Source organism: Lissotriton vulgaris, chromosome 10 (assembly GCF_964263255.1).
Source record: "Lissotriton vulgaris chromosome 10, aLisVul1.2, whole genome shotgun sequence".
In the NCBI taxonomy this organism is placed as follows: Eukaryota; Metazoa; Chordata; class Amphibia; order Caudata; family Salamandridae; genus Lissotriton; species Lissotriton vulgaris.
In genome coordinates this window covers 125154960-125181874 of record NC_141698.1, presented here as the reverse complement: position 1 = coordinate 125181874, position 26915 = coordinate 125154960, and the positions used below count along the sequence as shown (strand labels likewise).

General features: G+C 41.4%; 1 protein-coding gene across 1 annotated transcript in view; it reads right to left on the bottom strand.

Moving 5' to 3' along the window:
- The window catches only part of LOC147684821 (cytochrome P450 3A21-like), a 242933-nt gene that overhangs the window by 38593 nt on the left and 177425 nt on the right, over positions 1-26915 (bottom strand). Inside the window, exons 10-11 of the mRNA XM_086940698.1 lie at positions 20697-20857; positions 4795-5021 (exon numbers count right to left, since the gene is read on the bottom strand). Of these exons, the coding sequence (XP_086796824.1) occupies positions 4795-5021; positions 20697-20857 (388 nt within the window). The remainder of the gene's footprint in view (positions 1-4794; positions 5022-20696; positions 20858-26915) is intronic.

Sequence of the window (26915 nt, the reverse complement as noted above, 5' to 3'; positions counted from 1 at the left end):
AAGTGGTCAAAGCCAATACCACTCTCAAATGCTTCATTTTGTAAAAATGTGGATTTTTATCTTCTTTGGCCATGATTGCAACTTGCACGGTACCGTCGGGGTTTAAAGTCCACATGCAGAATTAACATTACTGTGTGGGAACACCACAACAGTACTGTGCAATTACCACTTAAAAAAACATGGAATTGTGGGAATCATTGGGTGGGACTGGATTCACCAGTCATTAAACCACTCAGAATTCCTAATTCTGGGGGTTTAACATTAGTGGTAAATATATAGGGGGACCTCTGTGTGCGGTAAGGTGCAGGGTGAGGTGTTTGGGGAGTAGGGTAGCTAAGTAGAAGCTAAGGGGTAGATTTATGAAGGCCTTGCGCCGCCGGTGCGTCATTTTTAACATGGGAAAAAGTGACGCACAGGCGGCGCAAGTCCTTCATAAATCTGCCCCTAAGTGCCTGGAGGTAGGACTGCTGCTTGCTCCCCCTGCAAGAAAAAACTAGGAAAGAGGCTTGTTTTTGATGCTGCGCGAGCCTAATGACTTTTTTCCTGATAGAATTACATCCCAGTAAAATCTAGCACAGTGTTCCAACTCGCGAGAAAACTGGTTAGAGGAACACTAGCACACTTAGATTGAGGCGAAGAGGGATTCCATGCTGTAATTCTGCACCGTAAGACCATAAACAGGGCCTTGGAATAATAAACAATCCACGACAGTCCCTATTTCAGAAGATGGTGTTTTATAAAGGAGTAAACAGATATTTCTAACACATTTCTGAAGCTGCTTTGAAAAATGTGCATTATTATGTGTTTCCAATATTGTCTTTTCCTAAGGACAATGGGGAGGAGGTTGGGGTTGTTTATTCTGTTTACTCTGGTCCCGGATATGGAATGTCCCGGAACTGTGTAGTTACGCCGATGCCCTAAATGATCTGTTGTCCCATCCAGGTTGCTATAAGGTATCCTGGCTCAGGGAGGTCAAACGACTTCTCTATGAGTTGGATTTAGGAGACGCTTGGGTCAATAAAACAGCACCGCCCAAACAGCTCCTAAAGAAGGCCTATTGGTCATGGGTAGACAATAAGAGAATGTGCAACTCAAATCATTGCAAATCTGTCGCCCAGTTTTTGCTAGTTAAGGAGCTCCCCTATAGGGAACCTTATCTGGACTTAATTCATAACTCGGGAGACAGATCATTGTACTTCAAATTTAGGGTGGGTGTACTCCCCTTAGGACTGTTAACTTCCTCCTGAAATCCACCACTACAAACTGTTCCGCATTGTCCGTTCTGTGTTGCAAGGGTTGAGTCTGTCGCCCACCTATTGTTCGAGTGCAATGCCTATGCAGCGCCCAGATCGAAATGGCTAAAGCCCTTATGTAGGAGCCTGGGAACGAGATCACATTCAGAAGCCTTACGCATATTGCGCTCGGATGCCCGCCCCTTTTTTGCCTGCTGTATGGCAAAATTCTTAGGCTGGGCATGGCGCATAAGAACTACAAGGAAGCTGTTGATTCAGTAATGTGCTCCCTGTTTGAACTGTATTTTATATTCGCTCATAAATGTCTTATTGCTTTTCTATTTACGATCCCGTAGGGTATTTTATAATATGTATTCCTGAACTGCTTTTAATTGATGTTTTGTATTGCTTTTATGATATGTACCGTATCGAAATAAAGCTATTACTTACTTACTTATTCTGTTTACTAATGTAACAGAATACGTAACGGGAATATTAAAAAGGTTCCCTAAATTACAAGAAATGATTAGGCCCAATATTTATAACACCCTTTCACTGGCATATTTTTGACTGGTGTGTTTACATGTCATAGGTTATATGTAAGGAAGTGTGTGGTACAAATAACTGTTACCACTGTATTATCAGAGCAAATGTGAGGCGTTGTTAATCTGTATAAAGAATATTTGAGTATATCTATGGTGTTGTATTTTGTTGTTGTGGTGATGTGTTTTGCTGTTTTCTGTGCTGCTTTGTTTTTGTGATCAATTATCTCATTGTGTTATTGTGGTGCTGTACTGTGCCTGTTGAGTTGCATTGTGTTGTGACTGTTTTCTTGGGCTGTGTCCTGTTATGTGTTGGTTGTGTTGTTATTTTGCTTTGTGTTATGTTCATGTGATATGTTCTGTTGTGATCTTTAATTACTACTGAGGGGCCACTTACGATCCTGTTCGGAACTGCTCCGAATCGGATTCGGGTTTGCCGAATCTGATTCGGAGTCCTTGTTTCTGACCGAATCATAACCAGTTCCGAATGACCGATTACGAAGCACGGAAACCGTTAGGATGTCCAAATCGGTTCAGAAAGGCGTTTGGACAGGTCAAGCCTTTTGGAGCCAATTCGTACAGCTCTATGGACACAGTTTCCGAACAAGAGATTACGATGACTGATTCGGACAGCTGTTTCGATTTGGTTTGCCCCAAACTAAACAGCTGCACAAATCTGTCTTTTGGGGCCTACAGCAGGCCCCCCTTCACCCAGGGCCCTCCGAATCGGGCTGTGGGGGGTACACATGGGTCCCCTCTTCCCAACCATGCAGTGTGGCAGGCACCAAGGGGTGCCCTCACAGAGTGCGCAATTTTCCCGAACCACCCCTTTCTCCAATCAGAGCCTGTGTTCTCGTTCGGAACACAGGCTCCGATTGAAGTCAATGGAGTCCGGCCGAATTGTGTCTGGAAGTATCCGGATCATTCCAAATCCCTCTATTGGGCTCCCTCGATCGGAGTAGACCAGGAAAGCATTTCGGAACCAAATCGGTCAGAATGCTTACCGGACAAGATCGTAATCGGACCCTGAGATGTCAGCAAACACTTTTACATTTCCAGTTGAAAGCACACAATTCCTTGAACGTTTCAAGTCAAACAACCATTTACAAGTGTATAAGGTGGGAATATATCTCTGCTGTAGGTCTTTAACACGTCAGCTTAAAACTGTGGCAGACTTTATCTGATATGCCCCCTGAAGAAGAGACTTACAATACGGGACTACATGAGGAACAATGGAAAAGTGGGTCATATGCAAAGAGAGAGAAAATGGTGGAAAGGTAGGAAAGAAGGTGAAAAGTATAGGAGGCAGGAAAAAGGAGAAGAGAGAGAGCGAGACAGAGAGAGAAGGGGACAGAGAAAGGTCAGCAAAGAAGAGAGCCTCCAAACCCGTTCCCTATCATAATACTTACATACTTGAGCAAGGTTACTGTGCCAATGTGCCTGTAAATGCACTATCTGCCACCATTTGTTCAATAAATTCTTTCTGTCTCCACAACTGCTGTGAGGAAATTCCTGTTCCAGACACCGCGCTGTGGAGTCTCTGATTATAACTTGTCGCCCTAGGAATACACTCTGGGGCATATTTACAAAGAAATGACGCAAAGTGGCGCTGCAAACAATTTAGCAGCACCGCACTGCGTCATTTCCAATAGGCAAGGATGCACCATATTCACAAGATTATGGTACACCCCTGTGTTTTCCCTTGCACCGGTGTTAAAAAAAGCTGCCTAGAGCAATGCAGACACCCTTACGCCATGGTGTAAGGGTGCATGTGTTGCAGGGATGATTCCTTATGTGCAGGAAGGGACACCTTGCAGCACATAAACAAATCCTTAAAGGGGATTTGTTCCTTCTATGTTTGATACAAATGCACCACACATAGAAATAACAAAGAAATGAGGAGAAATAAAAGTATTTCTCTTTGTTGCATCACTCTAATGCTTGCTTTTCAATGGCCTTAGTTTTTGGCACTGCCTAAGATTTACAGATTCTAGTAAATCTTGGGGAGCATCAAAAAGAAATGGGTGTTGCTGTGGGAAACCCAAAGCAACACCCATTGCACGCCCCTTTGATGCAGAACACATGCAATATTTACAATGCGGAATTAAGCCACGCAAAGTGGGTTAGCATCACATTGTAAATATGGAGCAGGGCATTGTGCCACCGGAGCATTCTAAAAAGTGACGTTTCGGTGGTGCAATGCCCTTGTAAATATGCCCCTTTGAGTGATACATACAAGGGGGCATTCCCAAAGAAATTTAGGTATAGTTAAGTAAGTATTCCTATTGTTTTTATTTCTGTACTTTTAAACTCCTTTGAATTTGCCCCAAAATATATAAAATGTGATTCAAATAGGAACATTTATATAAGAGTAAGAAAGGACTGTGTCCTATTTGCACTTTTATTAGTAGAGAGTTGGGCATTTCAAAGGGATGTCAGAGTACATAAAAGAGAACTCCTTACCATACATACTTTTGTGAATTGGTCCCCATATGATTACACCCATCTTTAATATGCAGATGTCAAAACTCAATTTAGATCTGTAATGTGTGCTGTAAGAGACCTCAATTTTAGTTTACTCTACCTGTGCTCATAAAGGTAACTTGAAACTTCCTATCTTAACTTATGCCAGTTTTCTTAAACACTATGGGCCCGATTCACAGAACTAACTTAAGACAAAATCCTAAACTTACTACTTTTGGTATTCACAGAAGTTAGGATTTTGTCTTAAGTTTGTCTGAAGACAGACTTAAGACAGACTTAAGACAGACTTAAGTTAGGATTTTGTCTTAAGTCTGTCTTAAGTCTGTCTTAAGACAAACTTAAGACAAAATTCGAACTTCTGTGAATACCAAAAGTAGTAAGTTTAGGATTTTGTCTTAAGTTAGTTCTGTGAATCAGGCCCTATGCCCTTATTTCTTCAGTTTCTTGATATTGACTTGAATTGATAATTAGTCATAATATTCATGGACTTCATTGCTACCATTCTTCTTCTTGAAGCCTTCATTTGGGAATGATACCTGTCTGGATTGAACTCGTCTGGTTCTGGCCAATACTCAGGATCCCGATGCAGTGGATATAACGGGATCATCACCACCACTCCTTTTGGGATTGTCACTCCATTCACCTCCACAGTCTTCTTACAGACTCTTTCAAGTCGTCCTCCAGAGGGGTACATTCTGAGGGTCTCGTTAATTGCCATGTCCAAGTACTCCATCTGCGTCAGTGCATCATATGTTAAAGGAGCCTACAGATAAAAGAAAATACCGTAGGTTAGAGGTGAAACACTATACGTGATATATAGTTTTCTTATTTGACTCAAATACATCACCCATGTAGTGCAAGAGATCTTCTGGCAGATGCATCAAAGTAAATACCGGGAGCAAATGGGCAGATTCTGAGAATCTGCACCTTTTCTCCCGGTATTTTTGCATTTGGGATGTATCATCCCAAATGCAAAAATCGCAATATAAGGAATCTCTAAATTGAGATTCCTTAAATTGCGATTGCATTTAAGGAATCCCAAATTGAGATTCCTTAAATGCAATGCATGAAAGTAAAAAAAATAGCGAATTCGCTAATAGGGGGCGCAAATTACCATGAAGTTGAACTTCATGGTAATTTGCTAAAACTTTGAAAAAAGCACTTTTGTGCATTTTTCAAAGTTTCATGTTGTGCACACACATGCCCTTAGAGCATGTGTGTGTGCAACATATGTGCATAGATCAATTTCAGGGGTGCAACAGGGTGTTATTTTGACACCCTTGCACCCTTGAAATTGCATGAGCAATTTGCGAATTCCTACTGGTACTCGCTAATTGCTCATGCAATCTCCAATACATTCCTCTGGGCCTGTAGGCCCTTAGGAATGAATGGGACAGCATTCCTTAAGTGCGACTAGCAATTTGCGAGTAGCAAGTAAGGAATGTTAAGGAATTGCTATTTTAATAGCGATTCCTACATACATAGGCTTTTGCTATTCCTAAATAGCGATTCCTTAAAAATCGCTATTTAGGTATAGCAAAAGGCTACGTTGATGCATCTGCCAGTTAATGACTAAACCATCTCTTAGATTGTGAGTGAGATTGATGAGTGACATTTATAAAGCGCACTGATGCTCCCCGTGGTATCCCGATACAAAATGTATGTTGGCTTGACAGGCCTAGAATCCTGAAGTGGATGGTTTACAAATATGGTGCATTCACCCTAATGGGTCATTCATTTTCCCAAAACATTTTAATGTTAATTATGCAAATTTTAAAAGATTTACAAAACCTTGTCCAGACATGTCTCTGCACACTTCCTATTTCCTAAGCACAACTTATAAAACAAGCATTTGCCTTCTGTTTTCTAAAGAGCTTGGCTGCCATTTACCTTTGTGTTGATTGGCTTAAGAAAGATAAAAATGTATTAATCATGTATAAGTGATATGGACATTGAACCCTTGAGCACAAAACCTGCTTCAAATGTCAAAAGTTCAAATGAGCAAAATCTATGGCCGACCAATCGTTCCCCAGTGACAACTCAGGTGTCACTGCAAAACACTAATACAGCAATAGAAGACAATGAAATTACCCTTGATAGAATGTTATAGCATATTCATTACTGCAAGTAAAATAGGTCCTTTTTAGCAGCCTCACTTTCTGTCCCATCTTGCCAAAACTGCAAACTTGTCATAAGGACTCTAGAATCCTTAAGGAGCTGTTGGGATCTCCATACTATCACCCTCTTTGCTCCTTTCACAAAATATCATACATTGAATCCCCTCATTTAAATCCCATAAGTAGTAGGATGTGAAAAATGTGTTGCCTTCCTCAAATATTTGCAAAACCTTCTTTCTCAATAGGAGTATACCAGCAATTGTACCCTTCATCTCCTCATTCATCAATTAAACTCTCTCTATAGATGGTGTCCTCTAATAACTGAGGGACACCTCAGATTATGAATATGAGAGGCTATAGATCTATCTCAAACATATGGAGTGTGGAGAGAATTCTTGAAATCAGGCTCATTTGGAAATTCTCACTATACATCAAATCCAGTGTTTTCATTACAAAAATACACTAGATACCAATAGGGGGCTGGTTTGAGAAGAAAATGTTGTGAATTCTGGTTTGGGTTCAACCCCTATTACGCAACCAAAAATACTCAACTGATCATTACAGCAGAACTAGTCACGTCATGGACCCAAGATGTGCATGCTCTTTGATTCTGTTTGACATATGTGCTGCCTTCAACACCATTAAGCATATCATATGTCTATGTTCAGAGTCAAGAATTAGAGAAAGACATTTGGCTTGTACCCCCCCCATATATACAACATCACCAAAATATCATGAGAAGTACCAAAGACCCTTAATTACCATTTTTTTGTAAAAATATATACTGCCACTGGCCATGCAACCACTTACATAACATTAGTTTCCAGAAACAGGGTCGGACAGGCCAATGGGGAAATTCGGCAGGGCCTGAAGAACTGCTCTGACAGGCCATGTGTGAGCTGGTTTTTAACTCCCTGGAATTACACTGCATGCCAACTCTTCAACACCAGAACTACGGGAAATAACATTTAGCTGTCTGTGATCTCCTGGAATGTAGCTGGCTTAAAATGACTTCTTGACTATAGTTTAGTGAGTAACAACTTCTGTGGAAATGACATCTTGTGCCTACAAGAGACCTGGGCCACTGAACCATTAATTCTTCACGGCTTCTATGAATTACACACTACAGCTATAAAACGCAACATTTTTGGGAGAGCTTCTGATGGACTATCAATCTACATAAACCAAGCACGCAGACTAGAGACTACTCTTATCGCAACCAACATCTCAGACATGCAAGCGGTCCTAGTTAGCGGATTGAAAATTAACAATAATCCAATTCGTCTCTTGGTAATCAATTGCTATGTAAACCCTGCCTCCCAGCAAAAAAAACATGTTCTAAAAATAATGACAACAAAAATGGGCCAGATTATAAACAAATATGCTTCACACCTTCCCGTTATTGCTGGTGATCTGAACACTCGGGAGTTAGGGAAGTCAAAAGTGCATATTCTATCACACATCGATGGTGCCTCATAGTTTGGTCTCTGCTTACACTATCAAAACAGCTGCGGATCCTCTCTGGCTCCCTCTACCTACCTTTAGGGACAAGTCCACAATAGACTACATTTTCATCTCGGACCATCTAGTACCATACTTTAACAACTTTGAAGTGGACAACAGGGATGAGAGTGAACACAGGCCACTGAGAATGACCCTGCAGCTAAGTGGGGAATCTGCAAACCGACTGGAAACACTAGGGGTTTCAACCGGTGAAGAACGCTATGAAATCCTGAGGAGAATAAAATGGACTATCAATCTTGACCCCAAAATCCTGGAGTGGGTAACTCACAAAGAATCACATTCCACAGTCACAAGTCTAGTCTCGCCCCAGGTGCACTGGGAAGCACTCTTAGCAGAATTAAAATTAGCCCTAGGGTACAAATTGGAGGCACCCAAGTGCAGGATACCCACTCTCTGGGACCTCTGCTAAATATTAAATCAAGAGACATTATCCACACAAAGCGTAGTCTTTCAAAGGCCTTGAAGACAAGAAGGAAAGGCACCAAAAACCACAAACCTCAGGAAATAACAGCTCTTCGTGGCCCACACAGAAAGAAAGTCTGGGGAATATGCTCCAAGAAAATTGAGACAGAATGGGTGAAAATGTTTACCTTCCTCAAAGAAAGGGGACACGTACAACTTTGGAGATATATTAAACAATTTACCAACACCGGCCAGACAAAAGAAAATGGAGTGGCCGCCTTGGAGTGGGTTAAACATGCAACTCAGCTGTACTCAACCCAACAGGATATCACCCAAACTTACTCCCATCAACAATCTTCAACAAAATATAAAGTCATTAAAACTTCCAATATCACAGGGGCCGAGGTAATTACCCTGATCAAAAATATGAGGACAGATGGAGCTCCAGGACCCAATGGAGTTCGCACATCTGTGTTTAAAGGCTCGCAGGGATTCTGGGCAGAGCAGTTAACAACACTTTTAAAGCACACCTTTGCCACCTCTACTGTTCCATCATTGTGGAAAGGTTCAATACTTTCCCCAATTTACAAAAAAAGGGACAGGACAAAACACGGAAATTACTGGCTCATTGCTTTATTGGATGTTGAAGCTAAAGCATACACCAGAATACTTTTGAAAGAACTGGAAGCCTGGGTAACAGATAATAACACTCTTCCCCTATTTCAAACAGGATTCAGGGCCCGAAGCTCTACCACAGACAACATCTTAGTACTGGGCCACCTGTCTAACCGCGCTACCCAGACATCTCAGTTACCACTTTTCTGTTGCTTTGTGGATTATAGTGCAGCTTTTGATAGGGTTGATCGTGGGAAGCTGTGGGAAAAACTACATACTTGAGGAATCTCCCAACACCTGCTAAAAGCCATAATTTCCCTATATCAGGGGACCTGGGTCCGTATTAAAATCAGTCAAACATTAGTCACCGCTAAGGTACCAACTAATAACGGCTTAAAACAAGGGTGCGTACTTGCCCCTATACTTTTCAATCTGTACACAGTTGATCTGGGGAAGCGCTGGAGGGGGAAAGCCTATTGCCCCCTAGACTGGGAAAAACGCGGCTTCAAATACTCCAGTATGCGGATGACATCGTAATTATGGACCACACGAGAATTGGCTTACGGAAGGCCCTAAAAGCTTTGCATGGATATAACCAACAGAACAAACTTCTGGTGAACCAGGAGAAGACTAGGATACTTATATTTGGGAAGTACCCTCGTAAGAAAACCACACATTGGCAACTTCGGGCCCTGCAAATTAAAACAAGTATGAGCTACAACAATTTGGGCTTCTGGCTACCGGAAGGGGCAAAACCTACAGCTCATCTGAAACATCTGAGAAGGAAAGCGGCTGGGATCATTTTCTCTTTAAAAAGCCTTAATCAGCGTCTTCACAGTCCAACTGCTGAATCCATTCTGAAAGTTCTTAAGGCAAATCTAGTGCCCTCTCTTAACTATGGCCATTTAGTTTTCCCCGGTGCCTTCAATAAGTTCCTTGCAAACCATCAAATTTTGGCTTACAAAAAGGTCCTAGCTCTCCCTAGTCAGGCCGGGAGAGCAAGAGTAAGGCTGGAGTTGGGTCTCACCGGTCTGGAAATTACTTGTTCAGCTGATTTAATAAAATACTATATCAGGACCACGTGAGCACCAGAATTGTCATTAAAAACACAAATTTAAACGCTCTTCGAAGAGGAGGGTTCATTTGACAGCAGGCATTATATTATTGGACATCAACATACAACATCTGCATAACCCTGACATCCCACTAACAGCCTGGAGGAAAACAGTGAATATTCAGGCCAAGAGAATATCTTTTGAAAGGGACTTGGAAAGCCTGCATCACCAATTCAATCTTTCCTCGCTGGACTCCTCATACGCCATGAGAAAACCGCAGCCCTACCTGGAGCAAGCTTTGAGAGTCCTGGCTCGGGGAAGAATCACCTATATGAGACTTCTCATCGCAGATTTTAACCCAACTTGGGCCAGGCAGGACAATTTAGTGGCTTGCCGACTTTGCAATTACCACTGTGAATCTTGGCTCCATCTGTTGTGCTGTTGCCCAAAGCAAGAAAGTGAGCGGCAGCGCTTGGTTCTCCCCATCTGTAGGTTGCTTGGCCTACAAAAGTGCAGGGAAGTTTTTGACCTGTGCTTCTCTACTAAAACACCTCAAAAAGCGGCCCGACTAGGGAAATTCACAGACGTAATCCAAGCCAAACTGAAACTGAAAACTGAATTATAACAGTACTTAGTCGGCCACCAAGCAAGAGAAACTACGATAAAAAAGTCCTTAAATCTAACGCACAGCACCTCACTGCTAGATAAGACAATAATCTAAATAACAGTCATTTTAACAATTTTAATTCTATTTTAAAAGACTACTTCATTCTTCACTAATTGTGTGAGATCTTAAATAAGTTTTTGTTTTGTTGATGAAATATTGTAACAATTTTTTTTAATTGAACAATAAAGATTCATTACTCATTACTCCTCAACTCCCTGGAATTAACATTCTGGATGGATACTGTTAGAAGTGGGGTCCCTAGTTCGCAAAAGTATGCACCCTGTCCAAGTAGAGACCACAATCCTAGTCAGGGTAAGTCAGATACACAACCTAAATTAGCCTATGTTCACCCTCTGGCAGCTTGGCAACCAGCACTCAGGCTTTACTTAACCCTTTCGCTGCTAATGACGGAACGGTTCCGTCATGAGCATAGGTTGAGCTGTGCTCATGACGGAACCGTTCCGTCATGACCACACCCATTTTCATGGGGGCCCAGCACAGGAGGAAAATATCCATCGGAAGGATGAGGTTAAGAGGCATTGTGTAAACTATTTGTGAAACACTTAAATTACAGTAACACAGGGAAAACGCCACCCAAAAAACCCACTCTAGTTTGGAAGAATGGAGAATATTTATCTAAGTAAAACAAGACCACAACAATAAAAAGCCAATAAGTAAAACTCAAGATGTTAATTTTTAAAGAAGAAATGTGAAAAACAGTGCTTAGAAGTTTCTAGCAGTCATAAGGTTACTTGAGGTCACGAAGGATAGGTACAAATCCAAAGTTCAGGCCAACCACAAAGGAGGAGAGGCCGGAAACATAACTCACACAGAGCTCGCTGAAAAAGTTCCAGGTATGGAACAAAACGTTGACGTCAAGCACACAATGCATCGGAAATTTCCCCACAGTTGGGGCACTGCGCCAGAGATGAGCCTCGCAGACGGAGTCAAAAATTCAGTGCTGCATCATCGTCAAGCCATGCAGACGGGGTAGAAGAAATGTCACTGCATCATTGTCAAGCCTTGCAGTTGGAACCTGTGTTGTCACCGTCGATTCATCACTGCATCAGTGTTGGAGTTTGATGCATCAGTTTTTCTCACCCATTCCGGTCGATGAGCCATTTTATGCAGGAAAACAGCTGCAGAATCCACCTCAGGTATGGGTAGGACTCACATATGGCAAAGTCCAGCAGCACCAGCAGAGTTGCAAGAAGTCTTTAGTGTCCCTGAAGCCTCTGAAAACAGGAGCTAAGCCAGCAAGGCCTTGGAGAATCTTGGGTTCAAGGATGTAAGGCTGTAGAGAGCAGGTCCAGTCCTTCTCATTCCCAAGTAAGAATCAGCAGGCCAACACAGCAGAGCAGGTAACAAAGTGGCAGTCCCTCCTATGGCACAGCAGCTCTTCCTCCAGGCAGACTGTCCTTGGGTCCAGTAGAGTTCACTTTTGGTGGTGTCAAAGGTCCAGTACTTATACCCAAATGTGCCTTTGTGGAGGAGACATGAAAGAGGCCTTTGTAGATCACAAGGTCCCTGCGTTTCCTTCCCTAGCTCCAGCCTAACTACAGAGGGGTATGCAGCTCTTTCTGTGAGGATAGATCAATACAACAGGGGCCCCCCTGAACAGAATATAGGGAGGATAGTCACAGCCATATTCAGATGCAAAGTGTCAGCTCCTCCCTCCCAATCTACCTCAGGAAGGCCTGTCAGTCTGGTGATGGGCTATCAGGATGCAAATGTTACACCCCAGCTGCCTTTGTATGTGACTGTCTAGAGGAAATGCACAAAGCCCAGCTGTCACTCAACCCAGACGGTATTCAGTGGGATCACTGACAAAATATCGATTACAAAAATATAAAAGAACAAAAATATCGAAGTAAAAATATCGAAAGACAAAATATCGAAATCCTGTCCACAAACAGGTAAGTGCAAAAATATTGAATCAAAAATATCGAATAAATATATATAATTAATAAAAATATCGAATTTATTAAAATAACTTAATAAAATGTTAAATTGTTGAAATAATAACTATAATTAATTTAAACATACATTAAGAATACTTAAATAACTTAAACATTATTAAATGATTAATTTAAGTTAAAGAAAATTAAAATACAACTTGATTTTTTAACACATATATATATATTTACTTAATATTAATTAAAAATATACAATATTTTTACTGTAGCATAGCAAGAGGGTAAAATGTACTATTACCACTCCAGCAACTGCAACAGTAGGGTAAACTTTGGATAGCATAGGGGTACAAAATTACTAGTCCCACTACAGAGAGTGCAACAGTAGGGAAAGCATTGGATAGCGTAGGGGTAAAAATTACTATTCCCACTCCAGACGGTGCAACAGTAGGTAAAGCGTTGGATAGCGTGGGGGTAAAAATTACTATTCCCACTCCAGAGAGTGCAACAGTAGGGAAAGTGTTGGATAGCGTAGTGGTAAAAATTACGATTCCCACTCCAGAGAGTGCAACAGTAGGGAAAGTGTTGGATAGCGTTGGGGTAAAAATCACTATTCCCACTCCAGTGAGTGCAACATTAGGAAAAGCGTTGGAAAGCGTAGGGGTAAAATTTACTATTCCCACTCCAGAGAGTGCAACAGTAGGGAAAGTGTTAGATAGCGTAGGGGTAAAATTTACTATTCCCACTCCAGAGAGTGCAACAGTAGGGAAAGCGTTGGATAGTGTAGGGGTAAAAATTACTATTCCCACTCCAGAGAGTGCAACAGTAGGGAAAGCGTTGGATAGCGTAGGGGTAAAAATTACTATTCCCACTCCAGAGAGTGCAACAGTAGGGAAAGCGTTGGATAGCGTAGGGGTATAAATTACTATTCCCACTCCAGTGAGTGCAACAGTAGGGAAAGCGTTGGATAGCGTAGGGGTAAAGTTTACTATTCCCATTCCAGAGAGTGCAACAGTAGGGAAATTGTTGGATAGCATGGGGGTACAAATTACTATTCCCACTCTAGTGAGCTTAACAGTAGAGAAAGTAAATATGTAATATATTAATAAATATAAATTAAATATCAATACCAATAAAAAATTAGTTACAATTAAATACCGACTTAATACAATGTAATAATTAATCAATTTAAAATAAATATTAATTATTAAAAGTCATTAACTATTAATACAAATTAATTACCAATAATTTAACATATTTAATGAATTATAATTAAATTACTTCCCAACCTATTCCCCTATAAACCCACAACCCGCTACAGAAAACAAATTAATAAAATTCACATAATTCAAATAATTATCAATTAATAAAAAATAATTACCAATTAAGAATTAACAATTTGTTCAAAATAAATGCCAATAAATAAATTAACATATTTAATTAATTATAATTAAAGTACTTCCCACCCTATTCCCCTATAAACGCACAACCCACTACAGAAAATAAATTAATATAATTCACATAATTATCAGTTAAGAAAAAATAATTACCAATTAATAATTGATTAATTACCAATTAAAAATTAAGTAATGTATTCAAAATAAATACCAGTAAATAAATTAACATATTTAATTAATTATAATTAAATTACTTCCCACCCTATTCCCCTATAAACCCACAACCCGCTACAGAATTAAATTACGCAAAAATTAAACATAAAATGAATTATTTAAAATAAATTACAAAAAAATATACACTTTTCACACATATACTAACATACAAAACACTTTAAAAAATTCGATAATATTAAAAATTCGATCATTTTAATTAACTATATTATATACTTCGATATTTTGACTTTCTATATTTTTAAAAATCAATATTACATTACTTACCTTAAAAACAATATTTTTGATGACTATATTCTGTCCATTCGATATTTTGTCCATTCTATATTTTGAAGTTGATATTTGTGTTAATCAATATTTTGTACTCAATATTTTGTCTGTGTACCATTCAGAGACAGGCGGAGGCAGAGAGTGGTTAAAGTGAGAAAATTTAAACTTTCAAAAGTTGCATTTTTAGACTTGCAATTTAAAATCCGACTTCACCCAAAGTTGTGATTTGAAATTGTGAGCCCATAGACACCAAACTCCAAAACTCTATCTGCTCCCAATTAAACATTACACTTAAATAGATCCCATTGTTAACCTATGAGAGAGATAGGCCTTGCAGTACGAAGAACGAATTTAGCAGTTTTTCACTGCCAGGACATGTAAAACTTAAACATATATGTCCTACCTTTTCAATACACTTTGCCCTGGCTACAGGGCTGCCTAGGGCTTATGGGTGCCGTATATGTTAAAAAGAACTGGAGGGTTAGGGCCTGGCAAGCAGATTAACTTGTCAGGTTGAAAGGGTAATTTAAAACTGATTCACACAGGCTCTGCTGTGGCAGGCCTGAGCCATCTGTAAGGACCACTGAAGTGGGTGGCACAATCAATGCTGCAGGCCCACTAGTAGCATTTCATTTACAGGCCCTGGTCACATATAGAGCATTTTACTGAGGACCTACAGTAAAATAAATGAGCCAGTTGTGGATAAGCCGATGTTACCATGTTTTAGGGTAAAAAGCAATTTAGCACTGCTTAGCAGTGGTAAAATGCTCAGAGTCCTAAAGCCAAAATAAACAAGATCATAGAAAAGGGATGAGGACGGCAAAATGTTTGGGGGTGACACTGCAGAAAGTGCCAGGTCCAACAGAGACAACGGCCAGTACTATAATTAAGCTGGTGGTTAGAGGTGGGAGCCACTCATTTTTGTGGACCAGCACTAATTTTTCCCCGACAGACTTTGATCTGGTGCACAAAAGAGAAAAATACAAACGGATGGAATAAGGAGGAGAAGAAAGTGATAAAGGGAGAAAGCTGGGATGAAATAGACTAAGATAGAGGAAGTCTGGTGGTGTATTAAATAGGTCTACGTGGCCCTGGTATTCTGTAATGACTCCTGTGCAAAACTTTGGGCCCATCATTTATTATTTTACAAAGTTAGCACTAGGTATCACCATTCATAATGAGGGCATAAGTGTCTTGCAAATTAGACTACACTTGCCCATGTATCCTTGGCTGCTGCAGGCCAGAACACACAAATGTCGAAGGACAGGAGCTTCTTTACAATCTGACTCATTGCTGGAACTTTGTTACTCTTTCAACAAATTCAACAAGCATGCATCAATCATTAAACCACCTGACACAGTATTTTACAGCCATACCACTGGCCGAACCCATGACATTGCTTCCTCAAATAATGATTGAGGTACTTTTCTGCATACACTACTGAAAGGTGAAACTTTTGGCTGTGCTAGTGCTTGTAAAGGTTTGGAACCGAAGTTTGTCTCCATTACTTCTTCATGGCATGTTGTAAGTAGAGATGGCTAACACTGAAAGAGTATTATCAGGACTGGACATTATCATGCTAGGTATTTCAAGACTTTTAGAACTCCTTTGAAATTATTTCATGGGTTATTCTTTTCAATGTGTTACTGCAGCTAAAGGGCCCTTTAGTTATACTTTCTTAGTTTGAGGCAAAATGTGGGTGGTTTTATGAACAAAATGAAACTGAACCAGTTTCCAGAGTAAAAACTGCCTTATGTTGCTGTATACTAAGTCTGTCTATCATCTATGACAATCCAGGCACACGTAATATGGCAAAACCCAACATTTTTTAGTAGATGAGTCAAATGACTATTATTTGAAAAGTGTTAATATTCTATAACTATCATATTGAAAGGTTGGCGCTTCTCTACCTTTATGTTAGAAGAAACAAAAATCCTTAACAGCCAAGAGGAGAGCACAGGGATCTAGGAACATATATTTTAATTCATTTACCAGGATAGTTAATACAGGATGGCATTTTTATAGTTTACATTACCCATTAATATTACAAGATAATAGCTTTTTCATTAGTACAGTATGTTGAAAGTTGTTATGTAATGATTGTGATAATAGATTTGCTTTTTGATTAAATCTGCATTTAATGAATGCAGTGGTAGAATATAGATTTATGATTTACTTTAAATTGTATTTATGAAAAGACTATTAACAGCATTAGCAACTCATGTCTCATGTTGTAGATGCTTGGGCAATCTGGACCACCGAACTGTGCAGCAATGCAGTCCATCAACTAGAAGCTCCATCAGAACTATTAAAAATAAATATGCAGCAGGGGTTATCCCAAAAGCCTCAATACATAGGTTCTCACAAGAATATGGTGTTGCCCTAGGGAATCTCTTTTGTAACCCAAGCAACAGTCAAATTATTAAAAATGTTTAATCTTCAATTCAGACTTGAATGAAATTGATAAATACATTGCGAAACACTAGCACTTGCTGTTTGTTGGCGAAAACAATCTAGCAGTGGCTAAGTTTGCATTTAAAAGAAATCGGTAGGAACCTACAGATCCATGATCGAGAATGCCACACTTATGGCCCACTCGGGCTCTTGACAGTGACTGGCCCCTACAAACGTGGCAACTCTACTGCCTGGTAATTCTCTATGAATACAAAAACTTTGACTCAAATATCCTTCAAATAAACTTTCACTGTACTTGCAATAAAATAATGGATAGCACTTGTCGCCCTTATAAATTCATCTATGTGGTCTAAACACAAAGGACATGTTTGAATATTTCACATCAGAAAAGTATATGCCACATTATTTAAAGTGCTCTGTTAGTAGCATATTTTACACAATCCAGCCGCACTGAAAATAAGTTGACCCTGATAATTACTGATATGTCAAAAAAGACTAACCATGGGAGGTGGAATTTCTGCAATACTCAACAGAAGAGAATGTCGGTCGATTGATACAATTAATTCTATTACTCATGGTCTTAGTAACATGGAGGAAACGATTAGTATAAGTGATTTATAACTGGATATTTCCTCTATTTGTGAATTGTTTATGGTAGCCAGCCCTTCTTTACTTTATTGGTATGAAACCTACATAGATGTAGGCTACCATATTTCATCTTCCCAATTAGCTTAATATTGGGAGGGAAGTTCAGAGGTTATGTCCAGCTGATGGGTCCTCCTAACTCCCTCTGAACTCTTAAACAGATCCCTGGTAGAATTTCCAGCCAACTTTACCAGCACACTGCATTAGATGTTCACCTGCATCCAGTACTGCCAGCTAATATTGGCTCCTCATAGATTTAGCCTTTGTTTCATCAATTAGATTTTTTGCCATTTTCTTGCTGGAAGTCCTTAACTAGCTCTTCATTATTAAATGAGCTCTGTGATGCTTGGATTCATGAACTCAAACATCCTTAAGAATTTTGTAATTTTGATAAGAGTTATCTTGTACAATTATATGAACTCTTGTATATTATTGTCAATCACACTCTCTTCTACCAATATCTTTTTCTATCAGAGATTCCATATAAAAGCCATACTGAGGCCCGCATTAATGAAAAGTGATGTATCGCTGCGAGAAAACAGCAATGCACCACTTCTCATTGCACCCTACTTACGACACCAATGGTGCGTCATATTTACAGTATGACACATCATGTCACAAGGAGTTACAGATACGCCAGTCTTTCTGACGTATCTGTAGGCGCAAAAATGATGCATTGCTGGAGTGTGTCACAAAAGTGACGCAACTCCAGCAATGGGTCTTTACACATGGGCAAGTCCTATGTTAAATGTGCCTGCGTCAGTGTCTTACACCTGCGATAAGGCATGCGTAAGATATTTATGCATTTGCACCCTAGTAGTGGCGCAGTGAAATCTTATAGATTTCACTACGTCAATTCTACGACCCTTTCTTGCATCGGAAAGCCCCCCCGCATACATTATACCGGGCGCAGGTATAATGTGGCACAGGGGTTTACGAAGTGACACATCTACCTAGATGCATAACTTTGTAAATATGACGCAACATTGTGCATTTTTTACACTGCTGGTGCATCACAAAAAGTGACGCACCGACCGTGCAAAAGTGACGCAAGGGCCCATAAATAAGCCCCTGAGTTTGTTCTTTCTTTGTGTTACTTAACATTATTTTGCTGGTATTTTGGTTTGTACTGCTACTTTTTTCCAATATGAGTTTAGAGACTTGAACAGAACTAATGAAGAATATATTGCTGTGTATGTTGCATATAAAATATTTTATATACATGTAGCATCATTGCATATGACATATTTTGATGAAAGCATCGAACTGTTTTTGAACTTGCACTCATTCTTGAACAATGTATCTGTTTCCATAAGAATACCATGTTATCTTCTTAAAGTGTGTCACATAAATAATCCACATGGACCACGGACAAGTACCCATTTGGTGTTGCAACACTGTCAGTTTGTTCGGGCTGCTATATTTACATTTACTTGGGCTATTGGTGTCCAGTACTGTTTTTGGCCAACAGTTACCAAGAAAATATTTTTACATTTAAAGTTTCCTAACTGAAACTGTTTCCCTAATTTGTTTTTCAACGTGGGTGCCATTTTGGTAGAGCTGTAATTATTTAATCACCTCGATATTCGGGAGACTCATGCCCACATGGCAAAATAGACAAAAAAACGAAAAAATCCACAGTGAGTAACATTTAGACATTGGGGCATATTATCAAGGGATTTATCTCCGCTTTTTTGACTTTAAAAGCTGAATTTGTTCGTTGCAAAATTAAACTACATTTCCTAAAGTCTGCACTTGTGTCAAATTTCTGTAATGAGTGATGGGAAGGCGTTAAAGTAATCATTCTAGTTTCTGAGGTTACTGTGATGTCATAAATGAGGTCAAGAGCATAAGATAAAGGTCAGAGTTAAGGTGTTATGGAAACCTTAGTTTAGCCAGTTCTAAGCCATTACCTTTTAGGTGTTAACAGTTAATGATAATTTACAATTGAATCCATGGGATCTTTTTTTGTTTAAGTGTTTAGTTTTGATCCATTTGGTTATTCCAAAATAAAGTGCTAAACAGATACAATTCTCCTAGTCGATACTGGAAACCCATTTGAAGAAACAGGAAAAATAAAATACAGCGGATGGTCCGCAACACATTAGTTTCCCATTTTGAATCCTATATGTAAGTTTCAGCTGAGGGAGTAGAAAAAGTTTTTGACAGATCAAAACCAGACTTTACATGAGGACAGAGGCTTCTGCCGTCTCGGTGCTTAAGGGATTGGATATAAATGAATCCAGAGCTTTTGGGAAACTGCATAGCTCTCTGGGCAGGAAGGACACATTATCTATGGACTTAAAATTCAAATCTAAATAATAAAATTGAGGACGTTTCAAGGCCATTTTATGGTTATTGTTTGTATAGGGTCATTTGGCACCTGCACCTATAAACCCAGCTGTCCCCAAGGGCAAAGAAGACAGTTCTCAATCTTATTTTTTTTATATTATTGAGGCAGCTGCAGGATGCTCTTCTTTCCACCTCCCCTCCCCTACCTTAACAAAGTGCTGGGAGGATGGTTTATGCCCCATTGCCCCTTCTGACACGCCCAGCAGGTGGATATTTTCTGATTTATTTTTAACTTCAATATAGGTTTGTAAGCATTCTTTTGGACACCCACCTTGACCAAGGGCAGCCTTGCGCAAAAGTAGGAATGCTTTTTTCTTCCCCAAACACCACATCATCCCACCTAGGAGCCAAGAAGGTTATTTCAGCGACCACCACAGTTTAAAAGAAGGACGTGCAAGAGGAATTTCCTCCTATATTTATTGGTCCTTGGAGGTATGGCCCCGCTGGGGATGGGTTCATTGTGGCCCCTCTTCTTGTCTTGACCAAGGGCAGGACAATTGCATTTACACAAATGTAAACAGGTTCTGTTAGCTGTCATGGTCCTTCTTCAACCATATTTCATGAGACTAAAAGAGGACTAGGCAAGTGACACCTACTCTATTCCCACAAAAGGTACCAATGGCACCAAAACACAGCATCACAGATTTGTTTAGATTCTGGTGGCTAAAGTTGTCTATGTGAATTTTAAAACAAAAAAACCTACCTCTGCCACAAATTAGAGGTGGGTGGGAATAGAACATTGTCCAAATGCCAGGAGATATCCTGTCCGCCCTTCTTTCATGTCCCTAAAAGTACTCCCTTTAGCATCCTCCTTTGGCAGGTAACTTTGTCTCACCTTGTTCGGTAGGAGAGTATCAATCTCCTTTTGCAGTTTCCGCTGAATGTCAGGATGGGTCGCCAGGTCGTAGGACAGGAATGCAAGGGTGGTGCTGGTGGTCTCGTAGCCAGCCAATATGAAGATCATGGATTGGGCCACAATTTCTCTATCAGTTAGTGCTGGGGACAGAAGATCAACAGGAAAGTGAGATACAAAAATGAGATAGCATACATGCTATGCTGTTATTTTAGGATGTGTTATGTTGTGTTGTTCTGTGCTGCCCTGTGTCATGTTATGACATGCTGCATTCTGGTATGCTATGCTAGCCTATGTTATGTTAAGGTGTTATGTTGTGTCATGCCATGCTGTGGTGCGTTATTTTAATGTGTGTTGTGATATGTTGTGAACAGCCATACTTTGTTAGGTTATAATGTGTTTGCAATGTTGATCTACGCTACATAAAAGCGTGTTATGTTGTGTCATAAAATGCTCTGCTTTGTTATGTTGGGGTGTAATATTTCCTGTCCTACTGTGTTAATCTGCATTACGAAAGGATGTGTTATGTTACATCATGTTATGGTCTGTTAAGATGTGTTGTGTGCTTTGCTATATTTTGTTGTTTTAGGGTTTGTTATGTTGTGTTGTGCTGTGCTGTGGTGTTTTTGTTACATTGTGATCAGCTATGTTGTGTTATGGTGTGCTGAATTATGTTAAAGCGTGTTACGTTGTGCTATGCTGTATTGTTCAGTGTTATGGTGTGGTGTAATACGTTGTGTCATGCAGCGTTATGCTGGGATTTTTTAGGGTCCATGAAGTTTGGTCATGCTGTGCTATGTGGGGGTTTGTTGTGTTATGCTATGCTTTGTTATTTTAACCCTTTCCTTGCTGCCATCGGCCATTGGCCGACGGCAGCACTAACTCACCAGTGCTGCCGTCGACCAATGGCCGACGCGGCCCCGCCCGCGCACGGAAACACCCGCACCCCGGCGGAATTATCGCCGCGGTTAACGGGTTAAGGTTGGATATGTTACCTCATGCTGTGCTATTCTTGTTTATGTTATAGTTTGTTGTGATGTTTCAAGCTGATGTGCAATGCTCTGTTATGTTTTGGTATGTTGTGTTATGCAGCATCATGCTTTGCTACGCTAAGGTATGTTATGATGTATCAGAGCTGTGTTATGCTATGTTATATTATGTTGTGCTTTGTTATGTCATGCTGTGCTCTGCTGCTATTTTTTGGGGGAATTTTGTGTTATTTTGTGCTATGCAATGCTATAATATGTGATATTAAGGTGCATTATGTTATGCTATGTCATGTAGGGGTGTCGTATGTTATGTTCATCTCTGCTGCTTATGTTATGATGTGGTATGTTTTGTGAAGCACCATACTAACAACACATTACATATTCCATTTTTTTAGGTCGAGCCTAGGCAGCTCGCATGCGCTGTCTGGGAGTCTCGCTGTAATAACTATACCAGTGTAATCCTGCCTGCTGCTTGCCATTGGTTCACTCGTATGCCGCTTTTCTTTTCTGCCTGCTTAATTGTTCACGCAGCCAATACTTGAGTTCCGTTAAAGGCTAAGAAGTACCAGTCAAGTACAGTGTCCTTACGCTTCAATTCCTTATTGAAGAAGTTACTTACCTTTGGTAATGTATTATCTGGTAGAGGTAGCTAGCTGTAGATTTCCCTTGCCTTTGAATTTCCCAGGTGTCAGGCTGGATCCGGAAACTTTTGCTCGAGCAATACCCCTTGCGCGCGCCGTCGGGTGGCTCCATTCGGCTCTGCATGATGTCATAGGCGTCATTAACGTTGGTTATGATGTCGCAGTAACCTATTTATGCGCCACCCAGGCACGTGGTAGTCAGTACTTTTTGTTTTTTCCATGCCAGAAGCGCAGAGCCATGAAGTAACTGACGTAAACATGTGCAAAACTAGGGCCCTGAAAAGGTGAGTAATCCAAGCCCTAACAAAATCAGTCCGCAAAGCGGGGAGGCATAGGTGAGCATTTAAGGAATCTGCAGCAGATAGAGTCTCTACAAGATAATGTATTACCGAAGGTAAGTGACTTGTTCTTCTGATAAAGACTTCTAGCTGCAGACTCTTACCTTTGAATTAGATATCGAAGCCATACCATCCCAGTGGTGGGTTGTGGACCAATACCTTTCACTAGCAAGTCCTGCAAGACCGAACAAGCAAAATGTCCGTCCCTGCAGACCTGACTGTCCAGACAGTGGTGCTTGGAAAATGTGTTCAAAGATTGCCACGTTGCTGCCTTAGAAGTGTCCAGGACGGGGCACCCGGAGCCGAGGCCATAGTCGCACCCTTTCCACTGGTGAAATGGTCCCTTAATCCCTCAGGGGGCTGCTTCTTAGCCGGGGAATAGCATATATTAATGCAGAGAACGATCAAGTGAGAAATGGTCCTTTTCTGCACTGCCCGCCCCTTCTTAGCTCCCATGTACCCCACAAAGAGTTAACTGTCCACCCGGAACTCTTTTGTGCGGTCAAGGAAGAACGACAATGCTCTATTTTGGTCCAGACGGTAGAGCGCTCCTCTTCCTTAACCACTTGGCTGCTAGGCGTTTCCCCCCCCCCCCCCCCCCCCTGTGCTGGAAATTGCCATTTTAGTGGCACCATGACGAGCTCAGCTCGTCATCAGCACACGACACCCGTGGGTGATGACGAGCTGAGCTCGTCATCAGCATCGAAGGGGTTAAATGGATGCTGGGGAGCAAAGAAGGTGGGGAGCATGATAGACTGACCCAGATGGAATGGGATCAACACCTTCAGCAAGAATGAAGCACAGGTGCAAAGCACCATTTATCTGCAAAGGACATCATGTAGGGAGGCGTACAAGATAGCGCCTGCAACTCACTCACCCTCCAGGCAGATGTAATTGCCTCTAGAAAAGCTGTCTTGATGGTTAGCAAATGGAGGAGACAGTTGTGTAAATACTCAAAGGGAGCACATATAAGGATTAAATTAAGGTCCCACTGTGTCCTACCAAAGGGCATGGGCCGAAACAAGTGTGCCAGCCCCTTCGAAAACCTATTTTCAATTGGGACCTGAAGAGAGAGAATTGGTCTGCCAGCCACAAAAAAGCGATAGAGACGAAAGATAACCCATAACAGTACCCCAAGCAGAGCCCTGCTGGACATGGGTTAGAATGAATAGAAGAACAGTGGAAAGAGAAACAGAAAGCGGTTCAATAGACCTTTATGTACAGTGTAATACAAACTTCCATATAATACAAACTAAAATACCGTCTTAGTGGAGGGACGCCTGGCCACCAAAATAACATTGCATACTTCGGGGGAGAAGGTTAAAAGCCATCAATTGCCGCCACTCAATCTCCAGGGATGGAGGCAAATAGTTCACATGTTCAGGTGGAGGACCCTCCCCTGCTGTGACAGAAGATCCTTCCGGAGGGGCAGCCTGATCGGAGGATCGATACTCATTTTCAGAAGCTCTGGATACTCTCCTCGCCCAGTCCAAAGCCACAAGAATGACTTGGGCCTGGTTGTTCCTGATCTTCTTCAGAACCCTGGGCAGGAGTGGTATGGGCGGAAAGGCATACAGCAGGCCTAAGCTCCACCTGCGATGAAAGATATCGCCGAGCGATAGCTGCCTTGGAAACTCCAGCATGCAGTACTGCTGACACTGCACATTCTCTTCGGAGGCAAACAGAACTAACCAAGGTTCTCCTCACTGCTAAAAGAGACCTTGCACCCCCTCTGACTGGAGATGCCATTCGTGATCCGATAGGCATCAACACCTGAGTTCAGAGAATATGCCAGGTGTTGAACCACCAGAGTTATCCCCTTCTGTTCCAGCCATGTCCAGCGAGCCAAGTCCTCCCGACAAAGGGTTCACGACCCCACCCTGTCCTGCTTGTTGCAGTACAACATGGCGATGGCATTTTCCTGAAAACCTGCTCTAACTTCCCCTTGACAGAGGGAGGAAATGCCCTCAATGCCAATCAAATTGCTCGAAGCTCCAACAAGTTTATGTGGAACTCCGACTCCTCTTGACGGCAAAGATGGCGGCTATCTAATTGCGGCCGTTAGGAGCCCTCCAGCTCGACTGCTCCGTATCTGCATTTTCCAGCCCACTTGTAGTATGCTCTGGGGAGAAGTGATCATTGCTGTCGGCTGTGCGAAATGCTAAGCGAGGATTGCAGGTGCCCTCTCGCTCTGGACGGCTCTGGCATCTCGTATTCTGACCCACGCTGCTTGGCGGGTGCTGCATTTTGTTACCGGAACAGCTGTGGCAGGTAGTGGAACTTTTTTGGCTCCAGTTCAGGCAATGTCACCCGCCAAGACAAAAACTCTGGAAACTCACGTGGAGACAGGGGCAGTAACCAAGAAGCCCATAGCAAAAGCGGACCATGGTTGCTCAGTGAAAGGACCCCCACCAGTGGAAACGGAGGGCATCTGGCTGAAATCTTTCAAGAAACCCTCCCACACCAGATGCATGATCAGCCCTCCCCTCAAGCCTGGCTCCACAATTGCAAAATACTGAACCTAGCAGTCGGAATATGCTCTGCTTGGAATACAGCCCCTCTAGAACTGTGAGGTGAGCCAAACTTTAATTTCTCACAATGGAGAGGGGCAAGTGGCAGGGCAGGTCTCCAGGAGCCTTGATGGTAAAGGGGAATTATCTCTGCAACAGAATGATGACGAACTATCAATGGCAACGAAATATCTCAACCAGCTGGTCCTACTGCTAAACAGGATGGGCCAAAGGAAGAAACTGATAATAATCAAAGGGTGGCGGCTGAAGCTGCTGATAAGTTCTGCTCCCTATCAGATATCTCAGACTGGTATGACTCAGACAGCTAGGGCCAGGTATCGGACTCCAGCGATTTTAACAGGTGGCAAGATGAAACATTAGCCAATGCCATCACAGTTAAAAAGGGCAGGAATCCTCACAACAGAGGTAGTAAAAAGGAAAAAAAAACTCATGGTCTTCTATGGGACTACTCTGTCTCCCCAGATTTAGAAGGCACCACTCTCCTAGCTGCAAGCAATTCAGGTGCAGCTGAGCTTTCCTCCCTTGACTCTATTTGCCAAAGCATCATGGCGCTTAGAGCCAAAATGCACATTGAGAGTTGGAGGGTCCAGACAGCGTGTAGGAAGATGCAAGGGGCAAATCGGAAGGTCTCAAAGACTTGCTCGAATTTTTGGGAAAGAATGGAGGAAGTAGAAAGCAGAGTCAATGTGTTGGAAAATGAAGCTTCAACCCAGAAAGAGCTGACAGTGTCATTGGAGAATCAAGTGTCGGACACTCGCTGGAAATTGGAGGAATTCGAGAATCGGATTAGACGCAATAACTTGAGGGTCCATGGCTCCCAGAGGGGGTTGAGTGGGGTGACATTTTAAAGTTTACTGTTGAACTTTTAAAAAGAGCATTGCATGAGTGGGGAATTGGGATTGGCCTCAAGAAATACAGTGTGCTCATAGGTTCCCATTTAAACAGAGGACATTTTCATCATCAGCAGGGAATAAACCTTGTGTTATCTTGATTTATGTAGAGAACTTTCTCCTCCTTCAGGCAATTTATGATCTTGCCCGTCTGGATCAACAACGATATTTCATTGGCAATACTTTTTTTTGTGAGGCCCGATTACTGTCATTCAACAGTAGAACGCTTCTGGTCAGCTAATACAGCTGTTCCAGAATGAGGGAGCGCAGGTGTTTCTACTGAATCCGGCCAAACTTAAAGTAATTTGGAGGGAAATCCCCAATTTTTTTTATCAGAAATTCAGGCTAAAGAATTTTTACAAACCCTTGAGTAAACCCTTTGCATGTGGTAAAGAGATACGTTTTCTGTTGGGCGATTTCTGGATACGATGCTTGTGGCGGGCTTATTCTGTTATTTCCTTTTTTTTTTTAGTGGAGCGGCTCCCTTCTCATAACAAGACTTTGTTGGTCTAGCCGGTAGTGAAGGGTGGTGGGATACAAGGGGAGATTGGCGGGGGTTATGGGAGGGGGGCTCAGGGGAGGGGGAGGGAAGGGGTAGGGGGTAAGAAAAGGTTAAGGCACTTGTTGATTAATATATGTAATGAAGTTTACATATGCTTAAGAAAGATTGAAATTATGTTTATGAGTTTTCATAATTTAATGTTACTGATGGCGAGACATGATATGGAGATTTTATAATATAAGGATGATGGGTAAAACTCAAATTTGCTCTTTAAATGTTTGTGGCCTTAATGATAGGGGAAAAAAAGGGC